The 14,680-nt window shown below is 46.8% G+C and overlaps 1 protein-coding gene across 1 annotated transcript in view; it reads right to left on the bottom strand.

Moving 5' to 3' along the window:
• Positions 1 to 14,680, bottom strand: part of ATP8B1 (ATPase phospholipid transporting 8B1) — a 110,695-nt gene that overhangs the window by 48,553 nt on the left and 47,462 nt on the right. Inside the window, exon 2 of the mRNA XM_040264313.1 lies at positions 6,581 to 6,783. Coding sequence (XP_040120247.1) covers positions 6,581 to 6,761 — 181 coding nt within the window. The 5' untranslated portion in view covers positions 6,762 to 6,783. The remainder of the gene's footprint in view (positions 1 to 6,580; positions 6,784 to 14,680) is intronic.

The raw sequence follows: 14,680 nt of genomic DNA, 5'->3' as shown, positions 1-14,680 counted from the left end.
AGGCCCTCTTAGGTGGTCTCTGCAGAGAACAAGTTGGCCACATCTATCAAACTTCAACACAGACATGCTCACTGAGTATGTGTACAGTCTTGGATGAAGAAATAACATATCTCAGGGCTATTCAATGCAGCCCTGTTTATCAGGGAGATTAGGAACAGCCTAAATGCCACTATGAGCAGCTGGTTAAATATCCACACAATGAAAGTCTGTGTCGCCCACAAACAAGAATGAGGTAGCTTTTTATGTACATCATGACAGGGGAGGTCGTCCAATTACCCTGACCGTGCAGGCATGTGACACACAGAATGAGTGCACAGTAGGGATGCAGGCATGCACACACACTTGCACATGGGTGCCTATGTGTATATGTATCTATGGGTATGTAAGGTCTCACGTTTGTAAGTATTCCTTGCAGAAAGTGGTGTCTGTATGTCTCCAGAGGACACAGGAGAAATGGGCAAAAGCAGAGACAGAACAGGCAGGGTGGGGAGTTCATTCTCTTCTGTACCCTTTTTATCAATCCTATGTGCAACAGTGCAACCCTTTCATCAAGCCTATTCTCTTTGGGGAAAAATCATTTGTAATTCAATTCTTTCCCTTTATAGGATGACAATAAATATGTTTATAATAGGTTAATAATAAATAGATTTAAATCAATATATGTAAGTTGCTCGATTTTCTTATGGTCAGGATGCCATTATGTTTAATTTTTTGAAAATATTATTCAAGGGCATTCCCTGGCAGTTCAGTGGTTAGGACTCAAAGTTTTTGCCACCCAGGTTCAATCCCTGGTTGGGGAAATTAGATCCTGCAAGCCATGCGGTGCTGCAAAAAAAAAAAAAACTCAATAAAAAAAATATTATCCCTAAAGGCAATGGGATGGTGAATGGGAATAAATCAAGAGAGGAGAAGACAGGAAAAGATGGAAATCTATGCAGTCATGGGGAAGAAACACACCTACATTCAACAATGAGTAAATCTTAAAAGTATCTTTGAATAAGTCCACATACACGCACAAATACATGTTGCATTCCATTCCAAATCAAACATGTGACTAAGGCTGCAAGCTGCACGTAGCCTTCTCGGTTGGAGAGAAGATAGGGCCCCGTCACATGGGCCTGAGCCACCAGGGGAAGCAGGTGGAATCGGATCCCAGGGCAGGGCAGTCTTCCGCAGGGATGGAGACGGGACTGAGAGGAGGAAACAGCAGCAGAGCGGCAGTAGCAGAAAGAGCCCGCCGTTTTCAGCCTAAATTGCTGGCGAGGCTCCCGACGCCCTCAGCAAAGCATCCAAACTCTTCAGCACAGCCACCACCCCACCCATCATCAAGCTCCAAAATGGCTGGAGGCTTCCTGAACTCTCAGCCCCTGGGAGCCCTCCTTCCCACTGCCTCTACCTGGCACGCCCTTCCCCTGAGACCGTGGGGGTCAACTTGCCGCCCGCCTTTACTCAGGACACAGCACAGGTGTCCTCACCTCCAGGAAGCCTTCCTTAACCAGGGGAGGCCTCCCCTGGTTCCCTATTCATACCTCTCTGAAGCCTCTCCTGCTGTCAGTCACAAATGCCCCCCAAGCCTGCTGCCCCAACACCAGCTCAGAACAAACCAGACAGGTTGGACCTGGGTCCTTGGAGCACTTGCAGATTCGCTGGAAGGAGGGCACTGTACAAGCCGTGTAAAATAAAAACCAGTGGTCTCCAAGTCACACTGTGATGCATGCTGAAAAGGAGGGGGCGTGAGGTGCACCAGTCCTCTCCCCATAAGGCCCTTGCTCCCCCAGGCTGAATTCCAGCTCCTCCACGTGCCACAGGCGTGCCCCGCTACCTCCTGCCACGGTGTCTGGACGTGGCCCCCACTGGGCAGCCTCCTTCCTCTCCCCACCCCTAGTTAACTCCTCCTCATCTTTCTCTTGGCAGCTTAGGCATGCCTTTCCACTAGGAAGCGCTCCCTGACTCCCGTCCAAAGCAGGCTCTTTCGTCGTCACAGCTCCTGGAGAGGAACCACACGTTGATCCACTAAAAGACGAAGTCACTACATGATCGAGACTCTTTTTGCAACATTTAGCTTTCTCCCTGTCATTTTAGTTGTGGACGGAGGGACTTTTCCATCAATACAGCTCTCCGTCTTCTCTGTTTGAAGACACTGTGTCTTGCCCTCCTGCAGGTGAGCTGAACTACCCAAGACTCAGTCTAAAGTGTTATCTGAGAAGCCAGTGAGGTTCACAGGAAAGCCTGGGGGTGGGGTCAGCAGAATGGCCACAGGTCTGCAAAAACAGAGAAGGCTGGAGAAGGTTGTACCAGCAGGAGGGGTTTCTAAGATGGCAGAGGTAGGGAACACACTAAATCACCAAAATTTTCTTTACATATGTGGGCAAACTCATTGCTGAAAAATTAACTGTTCTTTGGCCCAAACATCTCTCCATCCATTCAGTGTGCTTCGATTTGGAGATGGAAGGATCTGTTAAAAAGAATGGCCCAGCGGCTTCAGCCTGGGGGTGGTCTAGGAGAATCTGAATACCCCAAAGGGAAGCAGAAGGGTCAAGAAGGTGATCTAATGGTGGAAAGATGAGAGATGACGGGTGGGTGATAACCGCCAGTGCGGACGAAGCATTTACGGCCTGGCTGACAACGTCCTCATTCCTTCACGCTTAGTTTCTGATTTAATCCTCACAACCAACCACCTGATGAGGCTGGTACTCATGTTAAGTCCATTTTACGGATGGAGACATTGAGGCACAGACAAAGAAGTCCTTCCCTCAAGGTCACAGAGCTAGAAAGTGATGAAGCCAAGGCTGAACTCCTCACAGCCCGCACCCAGCAGCCTCCTGTACCAGCACGCTCACCGCCTCCCCGAGTCACGAGCAGAGATGCAGTAAGGGAAGCGAACGAGCTTGCCACAGGCAGGCCTGTAGACAGAGAAGAAAGCGTGCCTGGGGTGGGGAGCACCTTGAAGGTGGGATGTGGAGTAGCCAGAAGAGAGGGGGAACAGGAGTGTCAGGATCAAAAAGCGCCGACCGCCAGGGAGGCCCGTTTCCCGAAGGAGAGGCTGTCAAGAAGGTCAAGTGCTTCAGGGCAAACGGATATGGGAAGAGGATGGGCGACAAAAAGCCCACTGGACCGGGCACTGGGGTTCTTGGTGATCTTGCTGAAAGCGTCATCCTTAGGGAGCTGGGGCGGCCCCCAGAGGGGAAGGACTGGGGGAACAGACGGCTGGGATGGTAGAGAAATGGGTTTCCAGAAGCTCCGTCAGGAGATCAGGAGACAGGACAGCTGCCCGAGGCAGAAAGCAGGATCCAGGTAAGAGTTTGCTGCAGGAAAGGGACACGGTTACGTGCGTTTGTAAGCCAGCCAGTGCGAGAAGAGGGGAGGGTTAACTCACCAAGCAACGCCGCCGAGGAGGCAGGAGACGGCTTTCTCGTCCCATCCCCAGGCTCCGAAGAGCAAGGCAGTGTGCTAAGGCAGAGCACGTGTTCATTCCCAAGGACTTCCACCTCTACGCTGGTTCCTGACTGACACAGAACTACCCAAGGAGTTGACCTGGGGCTACCAAGAGGGTGGAGGGGTAAGCTACATTCACAAACAAACCAACAAACCGCCTGGAGTCAAGGAATTTCAGGAACCTGTGACTGAATAAAATTAAACTGGTTTCTTTAGAGTCAAAGCTTTCCGGGATTTTTATATGCTAATGGATAACCTTAAACTTTAAGAGAATAAAGAATTCTGGGTTTCCAGTCTCAGGGACCAAAGACTCTCTGTGTCCAGAAATATCTGGTAGAAACAGTGCTTCCCAGAACATACTTGGGACATACCATTCTTGTGTGTTCACAAAAGAATGTCCATCCCATCACATGGAAACATTCCTCCTTAGTTTTGTCAACAGCTGCACAAAGGAAGCCAAGGGTACACGAACATTAGTCAAATCTGCAGGTTTTTCTTCTCTCAAGGCATATTCTGACAGCAGGCTTACATCTGATCTTGATTCTAGCAGCAGATAAGAAATGTCCTTCCACTGAATAGTACTTGCAATGGGTCTCTCAATACACTTGCTTACCAAAGTGGGGCTAAGCATCTTTAAAAAAAAGAGAACCAGCTTTCTGCACTAAAATGTGGTTAAGAAAAATGTACGTGGTTCTGGCACTCTTAGACACTGCTCTGCTGGAAGAGGCCGGGGTCCCTGGTGGCACTCAGCTGGAGGGTACTTCACAGGGTGACTCACGCTCTGTGTTCTTAAGAAGTGAGCTCGTTAAAGAAAACTGCCCTTCATGTAAAAATGTCAAGACAGACAGATGACAGTTAAAAAGGAAGTCAGAATGACTGGGAAAATGCCCAAGTAGGGATATGGGGGGGAAATTAAGAGGGGAAAGAAGGACGCAGAGGAAGAAGGGAGAGAAGGGGGATGCAGGAGAGGATGCAGACTGGTTGCTGGGGTGCAGGGTAGAAGCAGGAATGAAAGGATAGGGGTCAAGCGCTTGCTGAGTGTCCTCTGTGTGTCTGGGAAGGGCATACAGAGGGGTCAGAATAGTAATACTTGGGGAGAATTCCACTGGCCATCCAGTGGTTAGGACTTGGCATCACTGGGGCCTGGGTCCCATCCCTGGTCGAGAACTAGTGGTCTCTCGGTCACTAGGTCATAATAACAATAATGATATTTTGAAAGTCATTTGAAAGGGATTTTAAGAATCACCAAGTTTCCCTATCCTTGGAAAAGACTCTGAAGAGCCAAGATCAAGTCTGAGCTCCCTGCAATGCCTGTGTTCTGAAGGCAGCAATCTATGAGAAATATGACCTGGGAGCCGCATGACCAGCAAAGAACCCTGGGCAGTAGAATGTGAAGGCAGAGCTGGAAAAAAACAGAGGTGAGTGTTTCCACCCACTACGTGCCCCTCGGACAATTCCACAGGCACCCAACCCTGTCCGTTTCCTTGTCCTGGACCACACAGCTGATAACGTGGCAGCAAGCCCAACAGCAAAGTTCACCCCTACACGCACCAAGCACATTCTCAACCAGCTCATCAGATACCCACATAGGGTCGAATCCATGATGGCTATCTAAAACTTGAAAAGTACAGCGGAAGAAGGAATGAGGAAGAAACACGTTATTTACTATTGGGGCAGTCAACTAGAACTCCCCTTGCTAACTCCTCCGGCGACTCCAGCCTTATCCCCATTCGAACAGTATCCAGTCTGGACCTGTTATGGCAGAAGCCACATTCCTCATCAGACTGGCAGTGATTCCATTTCAACGAAGCCCAATTACAGTGATTTCAGTGCCTTCTCAGGAGGCGCTGATACTCAATAGCTTAAAATTACAGCCAGATATCCACAGGAAGACCTGACCCTGCTCAGGGTTTGATACAGAAAGCTGAGGACGGGGAAACGACGTAGTTCAGCTGACGGCCTCCCTAGGTCTCAGAGCCTGTGGTGGAAGGTGGCCCTCGTGGGCACACGCAGACATCACCTCCCCATCAGGACCTCCCCACACGGAAGAGCAGAAGACGGGCACCGTCTGAGCAGAGCAGGAGGAATCATTACATCAGGGGGATTTCGTGCTTTATCTGTTTTTCTACAGGTGAAATCTCTTTGGAAAACAAACAGACAAATCAGCTTAACAGGCAGCAGAATCCTGGAGGGAGAGACTGGGGGCAGGGACAGATGAGGGAAGCAGGCTTCTGGCAGGCCTGGAAGCGGGGTCGGCAATGACCAGACAAAACCAGAGGTTATTCTGACTGAGGCTGGAACGAGGTGCAGCGGGAGAGGCAGAAACAGAACAACTTCCTGGCAATTTCTGTGAATGGGAAACCAGTTATGTCGCTGGAATTGAAAGGACCGGGGAAGAAAAACATTTTCAGCTTGGACTATGAAGCAAACCTGGGCTATAAAGACCAAAGGATCAGCTTCCTCCTGTAGTGGAAGAGCTAGAAGAAAAGACTGCATGTATTTGTAGGAAATGAAATAGAAAAGTCACGGGAGAAAAAAAGCACAACCATAAAAGTCAGCTATGTTCTATAACCCCAAACGACAAGCTGTCTATGGCCATTTTCAAGAAACATCAGCGGTGCTGAGTAAGTTGCGACAGAGACCCTATGAGTCACAAAGCCTGAAATAGCTACTACCTGTCCCTTGGCGGAAAATGTCTGCCAATCCGTGGTCCAGAGCCGGCCTTGAAGCGGCCCTGATTCGGGGCAGGGAGCACTCTCTGCTGCATCACAGGCCCTCGTGACAGAGACCTACACATTCTCCCCCTGTTACTAAAAAGTCAAAACCATTTTATATTCACAAAGGACTGAACAAACGTTATGGTGACTCCAAGGTTCCTGGGTGTGGCAACCAGCAAATTCCTCCCCACTCAGCTCCTTTCTAAAAATAGAGACATGTAGCAAGAACCTTCTGTTTGCTCTGCAGAACTTGACAGCTATGGTCCACCAGCCCTACCACACCGAGGACAGTGTGTACCTGTCCCAGCCCATCAAGTTTCATCCGAAGCTAAGAGAAAGAAGATGCCTCCCGGAGCATCTGTCCTTTGCACCTGTTGCTACTGCCCACATGAAGACAGGTGCCTGGTCTCCTGATTCCAGCATGTTACCTTTTTTGAACGGCTCCCGGGTTTCCTCCGCTTCTTTGTTAACCCGATTCTGCTGTGGTTCCACCACCGGTTCCTGGTCGTCAAGCTCATCTTCCGTTTCATCATCACTGTAGGGGACCACTTCATCATTAGGCTGAGAATCCTCGTCAAACGTCGTTTCTGAGTCTCTTTCTGTACTCATTCTGCTGGCAAATTGGAACTACCTGGTTTAAAAGAAAGGGAAACCAGAGTGAAATAGGACCCGTGCCTAGTTTTTGGTTGAATTCTTCCTGCATTTGCTTATGACACTTTTGACAGAACGTTATTTACCCACATGAAAATATGACTGATGAAGGACCCCCAAAGTTCAACTTATCATGCAAATAAGAACAAAACCATTCATTATTGATTAAATGCTTGGGTAAGAATTTACAACAACAATAATGTAGCTGCCAACTTTTTATAAGGGTATACAAGCTTTAAGATTTTAAATTGTGTGTCTCTACCCAGCAAGATTAATCGGTTCACAACCAACATTAAAATAAAATGAAACAGATTTTAAAATATCAGAGTACAGCAGGCATAGAAAGAGTACTGTTTGGTTAAACACTTTTACAAAGCTGACACATACATATGTTTATTTGCATTGTGGGTCTTAATGGAATTGAATTTCTCTTGGGAAGTGTGCCCTGCTTTCAAAGTTTGAAGACCACTGTCCTGCAATATCTGGTTGCCATTAACATTAATATTCTGAGCTTTTACTGCGTGATGTATTTTAAATACCAGCTTAGTCCTCAAATTTTCCTAATGGCTTCTTGAAAACACATTCTAGCCTATTTTCCTAACTGTCACCACCCACTCCTTATATTTAGAATTTGTGTTTGTGTATACACCACCACATAAAGTGACACCACACAAGTGCCAAGTGCGACCTCAGTTCTATTTATATTAGGAATATATTTACACTAAGACTTTCTGGCATTATTTACTGATACATAAGCATCATACCTACATGTACTCGACATCATTAATAGTGGCAGCTCACATTTATTTAGTGTTAACTGCATGAGGGACTCTGAATGAAATGCTTTCTAAACACTGGCTCCTTGAAACTTTCCACATCAGCACAGTGAAGGTATTATTGTTATTTGTAGTCTACAGAGGAGAAAACCAAACCTTTACAACACTGGACAACTTGTAAAATATTTACTGAAATTTGGAAGCAAGAACAATTGCTTTCCAAGGAGACATCTTTTGTATTCTACTTTCATGTTATAGTTTGTTAGATATTTTTATCACGGTTAGTTGCCTTGAGTGGAACTATTTAGCTGGCTGCAGGCTTTTTACCAAATCTAGCATCTTAAATATCTAGATTTTTATAATAAGTGTACAACTAAGAAATGTTCAAATATTTAAGTGAGGATTTTGTCCAACATTGTTTAAAATAAAACCCAGAAGCAACATGGATATCCAACGATTATTGCTGTTGTTAAGTTGTGTCTGACTCTTCTTCGATCCCACAGACTATAGCCCATCTGGCTCCTCCAGTATTCTCCAGGCAAGAATACTGGAGTGGGTTACCACTCCCTTCTCCAGGGATCTTCCCGATGTAGGGATTGAACCCACAACTCCTTCATTTTCCGGCAGGTTCTTTACCACTGAGCCACCAGGGACACCGAGTAAATTACTAGACAACTGCAAAACATGAATAGACTTAAGGGCAGGCAGATTCAGAGTTAAAACCTTTAACTGCCAAGTAAAATATTTTCCCTCTTTCCTAATTTTCTATGGGTTAGTAAATGGCTGTTTCTTGGGATTTTACACTTGCATAATTGGCCTTACTTGCAGGTTTATGGTTTAGCTAGTATTTAAATTTAATACACTCCTTAGGGCTTCCCTAGTGGCTCAGACGGTAAAGAATCTGCCTACAATGCAGGAGACCTGGGTTTGATCCCTGGGTCGGGAATCTCTTTTGAGAAGGGAATAGCTACCCACTCCAGTATTCTTGCCTGGAGAATTCCATGGACAGAGGAGCCTGGTGGGCTACAGGTCATGGGGTCACAAAGAGTTGGACACAACTGCGTGCCTAACACACACACACACCTTAAAAAATTCTCAGACTCTTAAGGGCAGACTTTCATCGGAAATCTTTCAGAACAAAAATAGAAAAGTGGTGACCATGTACTGGATGCCTAGTTTATATCAAGCAGGACAATGCCGTGAGGTAGATATTATCTACCCATCTTTCGGATAAGGAGGCTGGGGCTCAGCTGGTAAGTGGCAGAATCAGGGTCTCATCTCTCCACTGCAAGGGCACACACTATGCAAAGGTCGGAAAGCACCACAGAGAAAGCCTCCTTATTGTATTAATAGTAAGAGCGTGAAAGTGTGCTAGTCGTTCAGTGGTGTCTGACTCTTTGTGACTCATGGACTGTAGCCCACCAGACTCCTCTGTCCATGGAATTCTCCAGGCAAGAATATTGGAGTGGGTAGCTATTCCCTTCTCCAGGGGATCTTCCCGACCCGGGGATCGAACCCAGGTCTCCTGCAATGCAGGTGGATTCTTTACCGTCTGAACCACTGAACCAGTAATATGGGAAGCCCATATTATTAATAGTAAACACACACAACATGCATTTGCCATTCTAAGCATGTTTAAGTATCCAGGTTAGTGGCATAAGCGCCTTCTATAGAATCACTTCGTAAGTGACCATTTTGTCATCATTACTGCCAAGTGCCTGTGTGTTTATCTCCCATGTTAAGATTGGGTCCAGTCCTTTGAGTTTGAAGGAGACAGACAAAAAGGAATAGACTTGATAACCGCAAGCCATGTGATCCAAAGAAAATAAGCCATTGCACAACCCACCCACTCACCACCCAACATTCACTCCAGGCCAGATCTGTGTGGCTGCCTTGGAAGGCTGGGCGGCGAGCTCTAAGCTGAGCAGGAAGCTCTCTGCTGTGAGAGTGTGTGTGTGTGTGTGTGTGTGTGTGTGATATGCAGACACTCAAAGAACAGTTAAGCTCTGTTGTCTTAGACTACTGAAGAAAAATAAGTTAGAAATCATTTCCTTGAAGCTGTTGGTGACATCAAGCAGCTTTCCAGGTCTAAATCATAATCCTTGTCAGGCAGGCACTACGTAAAATACAGATTTGGAAACTTTATGTCTCTCCCCACCACTCCAGCCCATCACAGACACCTCTGAATTTATTCAGCCTTCACTGAGCATCTGCTAGGCACACACTGCGACCTTAGGCGCTGGGAACTGAACCGCCACCCAGGTTACTGAGGGATAAAAGTGAAAGTGTTAGGCACTCAGTCATGTTTGACCTTTGCAACCCTAAGGACTGTAGCCCACCAGGCTCTTGTCCATGGGATTCTCCAGGCAAGAACACTGGAGTGGGTTGCCATGCCCTCCTCCAGGGGATCTTCCTGACCCAGGGTTTGAAAACCCATGTCTCTTATGTCTCCTACCAAGGGATACAGATAAGTAAATTATGTGTGACAGCCCTGAGACATTTCTCCCCAAACACACACCTCCAACCCACTCCCTCCTCTTCATCCCCGCAGCCACCACCATAATGCAGGACACCACAATCTTGCTCCTTAAATGTCGCAGGTGGAATCTAACAGGACTTGCCACCATCAGCTTCCACATATCCATCAGTCATGCCTTTCTCCTGCTTAGACCCTTCTCATGGATTATGGACTGAACTGCCTCTGCCAAACTGAAAGATTAGCCCTAACTCTTAATGTAACTGCACTTGAAGACAGGGCCTTTAAAGAGGTGCTCTGCTTAGGCGCTTCAGTCATTTCCCACTCTTTGCAACCCCGTGGACTGTAGCCTGCCAGGCTCCTCTGTCAATGGGATTCTCCAGGCAAGAATACTGGAGTGGGTTGCCATGCCCTCCTCCAGGGGATCTTCCTGCCCAGGGATCAAACCCAAGTCTTCTTTAACTCCTGAATTGCAGGTGGATTCTTAACCCACTGAGCTACCTGGGAAGCCCTTTAAAGAAGTGACTGAGGTTAAATAACATTATATGGGTGGGGCTCCAATCAGACAGAAGAGGAAAAACCACCTAAGAGCTCTGTCTTCCTGTGTATGCACAGAGGAAAGGCCCCGTGGGGACACTGCAAGATGGCGGTCAAGGAGAGCATCCTCTCCAAAAACCGCACAGGAGGCACTTCTGTCTCTGCCGTTGAGAGCTTACAGTCTAGATAGGAGTCAGCATGTGACAGCCTGAGGGCCAGACTTGGCCAATCGTCTGTTTTTGTAAATAAAGTTTTATTAGAACACATCCTTGCTCATTCCTTCATGTACTGTTTATGGCCAGTTTTACACAATAACAGAGTTGAATAGCTGTGATAGACATGAATGGTAAAAATATTTACTATCTGGCCCTTTACACACACAAAGTCTGCTGACCCCTGAACTAAAACACAAGATAATAGGAGAACAACAAAACAAGTGGTCAACAACAAATGCCCACAGCCAGATACAATTATAACTGACCTGGACACCTCATGCATGTTTTTTGAAGGTGTGAAATAAACAACCAGGGGCAGTGGTGGGAGAACATTCCTAAACCATACAGTTGCCCTATTGATTGTTAACGGTACCCTTTCAACTGCAGCACGGTGTGTAACTGGAAAGGACACACAATTCCAAATACTGAGGGAACAACACACCGTCATCTCTGGCTTCCTGTGAGGAAGCTGTGAGTGGTTCTGTGCCTTCTCATACCCAGTCCAATGCCGCATTTCATCATTAATCCATGTGCTTATAATCATGGCATCAGATGGAAAGGTGAATAAATGTTGGAGCAAGGCAGCAAAAATTTTATCAGGATTTTTGAAAACTTGTCAACGTAATACAGCATTCACGGATTTTTCTGGTCACATGATCTTAGGAAAACAGGATCTTTAGTTCCTGCTCAGGCTGAGAAGCAGCACAATTTCGTTGAGAAGAACATAGGTCTGGATTCAAGTCGTGGCTCTGCTGTTCACCAGTTTACCACTTGGGTGGATTAACCTTTTGGAAAGGAAGGGAAGATGGTTTATTCTCCAGAAAGGGGAGAAGATGTTTCATTCTCCGTCCTGCCCTCTGCAGTGCTCAGTCCTCTTGGTCATAAACCCCAGAAGATAGGAGTAAATGGCAGGATTTCCAGACTTGGATCCCTAACATCTATCATTTGTCATCTTGGAATACTTGGCTATGAAATACTTGTCAAGTGACTGCATGCCTGAAATTCTCTGCTCCTTCTGTAGTGGACGGGGTGCTAAAGGAGAGAGAAAAAGGGGACTCAGGTGCAAAGAAATACCTTTCTGCCCTTGCAATAAAACTCTGAGGTCAGAAGTAATGAAAGCACAAACTTTTGCTGTGATCATAAGGTTCCTAGATTCAAATGAAGGGAAAGGAGGAACAAGGAGTGTCCTGACACGGCCAGGGTCTGACCTGTACAGACACACTCAGAGGCTGGGGAGGCCGATAGTCCCTGGTCAATGATATCTTTGTGGTATAAACGGATTCGTGTCTGCAGTGACCCAGCTTAAACCAGGAAGGGAGACTCACAGCACTCATGTTTGTTCTTCATCTTTTTTATGGCTCCGTAAAGTCCTCAGCGTCTTGAAGAAAGTGAAAGAGGAGAGTGAAAAAGTTGGCTTAAAGCTCAACAATCAGAAAACGAAGATCATGGCATCTGGTCCCATCACTTCATGGGAAATAGATGGGGAAACAGTAGAAACAGTATCAGACTTATTTTGGGGGGCTCCAAAATCACTGCAGATGGTGACTGCAGCCATGAAATTAAAAGACGCTTACTCCTTGGAAGAAAATTTATGACCAACCTAGATAGCATATTCAAAAGGAGAGACATTACTTTGCCGACTAAGGTCCGTCTAGTCAAGGGTATGGTTTTTCCAGTGGTCATGTATGGATGTGAGAGTTGGACTGTGAAGAAGGCTGAACGCAGAAGAATTGATGCTTTTGAACTGTGGTGTTGGAGAAGACTCTTGAGAGTCCCTTGGCCTGCAAGGAGATCCAACCAGTCCATTCTGAAGGAGATCAGCCCTGGGATTTCTTTGGAAGGAATTATGCTAAAGCTGAAACTCCAGTACTTTGGCCACCTCATGTGAAGAGTTGACTCATTGGAAAAGACTCTGATGCTGGGAGGGATTGGGGGCAGGAGAAGGGGACAACAGAGGATGAGATGGCTGGATGGCATCAAGGACTTGATGGACGTGAGTCTGAGTGAACTCCAGGAGTTGGTGATGGACACGGAGGCCCGGCGTGCTGTGATTCATGGGGTCACAAAGAGTCAGACACAACTGAGCGACTGAACTGAACTGAAAGTCCTCAGCAAGAAAGGGTACTTCTGACATGGATTTTTTATTTCATTTGCCTATTTATTATTATTATTATTCTTACAGATAAAGCAGATTATTATTAGATACAGATATTTTTTATTACAGAAAATATTACAAAATATTTAACATGAGATAGTACCATGATATGGGGACTCCCCGGTGGTTCAGCGGTAAAGAATCCACCTACAATGCGGGAGCTGAGGGTTCGATTCCTGGGTCAGGAAGGTCCCCTGCAGGAAGGTCCCCTTCTTCAGGGGACCTACTCCAGTGTTCTTGGAAAATCCACGGACAGAGGAGCCTGTCAGGCCACAGTCCACAAGGATGCAAAGATCAGACACGACTTAGTGACTAAACAGCAGAGAGACGCTGAAACAGAGGGCACAGTTCAGCAGCGCTCACATTCCTGATCCACAAAAATCATGAGGTAAGTTTCAGCTGCTGTCTTGGAGTCATGTTACATAGTAATAGAAAACTAATACACGTACCGTTAAATCACAAATAATCAGAACCCTATGGTAAGATACCTAATGTGGCTTCTATTGTTTCCATGTATTCCAAGAGGAGCCCCATTAAAGAGGCAGCAGCAATCTTTATCACCTGAGTCAGTCCAGACACAGGCCACACGCCTTATCTGGAATCTGTTCAATTCTCTTGAGAGCAAAATCTGACAAGCTTGATGACCGTTGTAATTAGACAAGAATAATCTCACCAACCAAGAGTAATAAAACCTATCTAAGATCTAGATTAAATTCAAACTTTACACCGTTCTAGAAATAACACGATTATCGTTCCTAGGATAAACAAGGTTATATTTTTTTTATTTTCTTCCAAACTGAAGCCTAGAAAACCTAGACACCTGGGACAACTAACATAAAATTGTGCTCAGTCCGCACATCCTTTGAGGACCATGCCATAGCCCGCCAGGCTCCTCTGCCTATGGAATTTTCCAGGCAAGAATACTGGGGAGGGCTGCCGTCTCCTCCAGGGCATCTTCCCAACTCAGGGACTGAACCCGCGGGTGTTGTGCCTCCTGCACTGGCAGGCGGGTTCTTTACCGCTAGCGCCGCCTGAAAAGCGCCAACAACTAAGGGCCCATTCATATCGCCGTTGTGGGGACAGCTCAGTCAGGTCTTTACTCATGATACAAAAGGCTTCGCCGGGTCCACAGCCTCACCCTCTGTTCCTCGGAAAGACCACCGCAGAGCCCTTTGTCTCAAAGGAAGACTGACTCCCACTTCATATCATGCACCGGGGATGACTACATTAGAAAGGGTGCAGAGGAAATCTCAAAATTTTGCCCTCTCAGAGAAGGGCAGTTTTGTCAGTTCCCTGGTAAAACTTAAAAGGATTTCTTGGTGACACCGCCACCCCAGCTCTGTCACGGGCTCCCTAAGACATCCTAGTAATGGCGGCTACTTCCTGTTAATGTGAGGCTGCCCCTTGCCCTTCACTCCCAAGTTTTTGCGTACACATCATCGCACACAGTCGACATGGAATTATTTTGAGACGGGTGGTCGGGCGCTACCATTGCCGTTTTACCAAAGAGAAAACTAAGGTGCTTAAGGAATCTTCCCGAGGTTATTTAGCTCCGACCTGATTCACCCTCTCAGCGCATCCCCAGCGTTGTGCTGGGCGTGGTGCAGAACACGCATGGAGGCTTCAGGCTGGACTCGAAGATCCATCCAGGAAGTATCGGGCTTCCCCGTTGGCTTAGTGGTAAAGAACCCACCTGCAATTCAGGAGACTCGGGGTTC

Source organism: Oryx dammah, unplaced genomic scaffold, assembly GCF_014754425.2.
Source record: "Oryx dammah isolate SB20612 unplaced genomic scaffold, SCBI_Odam_1.1 HiC_scaffold_22, whole genome shotgun sequence".
In the NCBI taxonomy this organism is placed as follows: domain Eukaryota; kingdom Metazoa; phylum Chordata; class Mammalia; order Artiodactyla; family Bovidae; genus Oryx; species Oryx dammah.
This window is presented reverse-complemented; position numbering and strand designations above follow the sequence as displayed.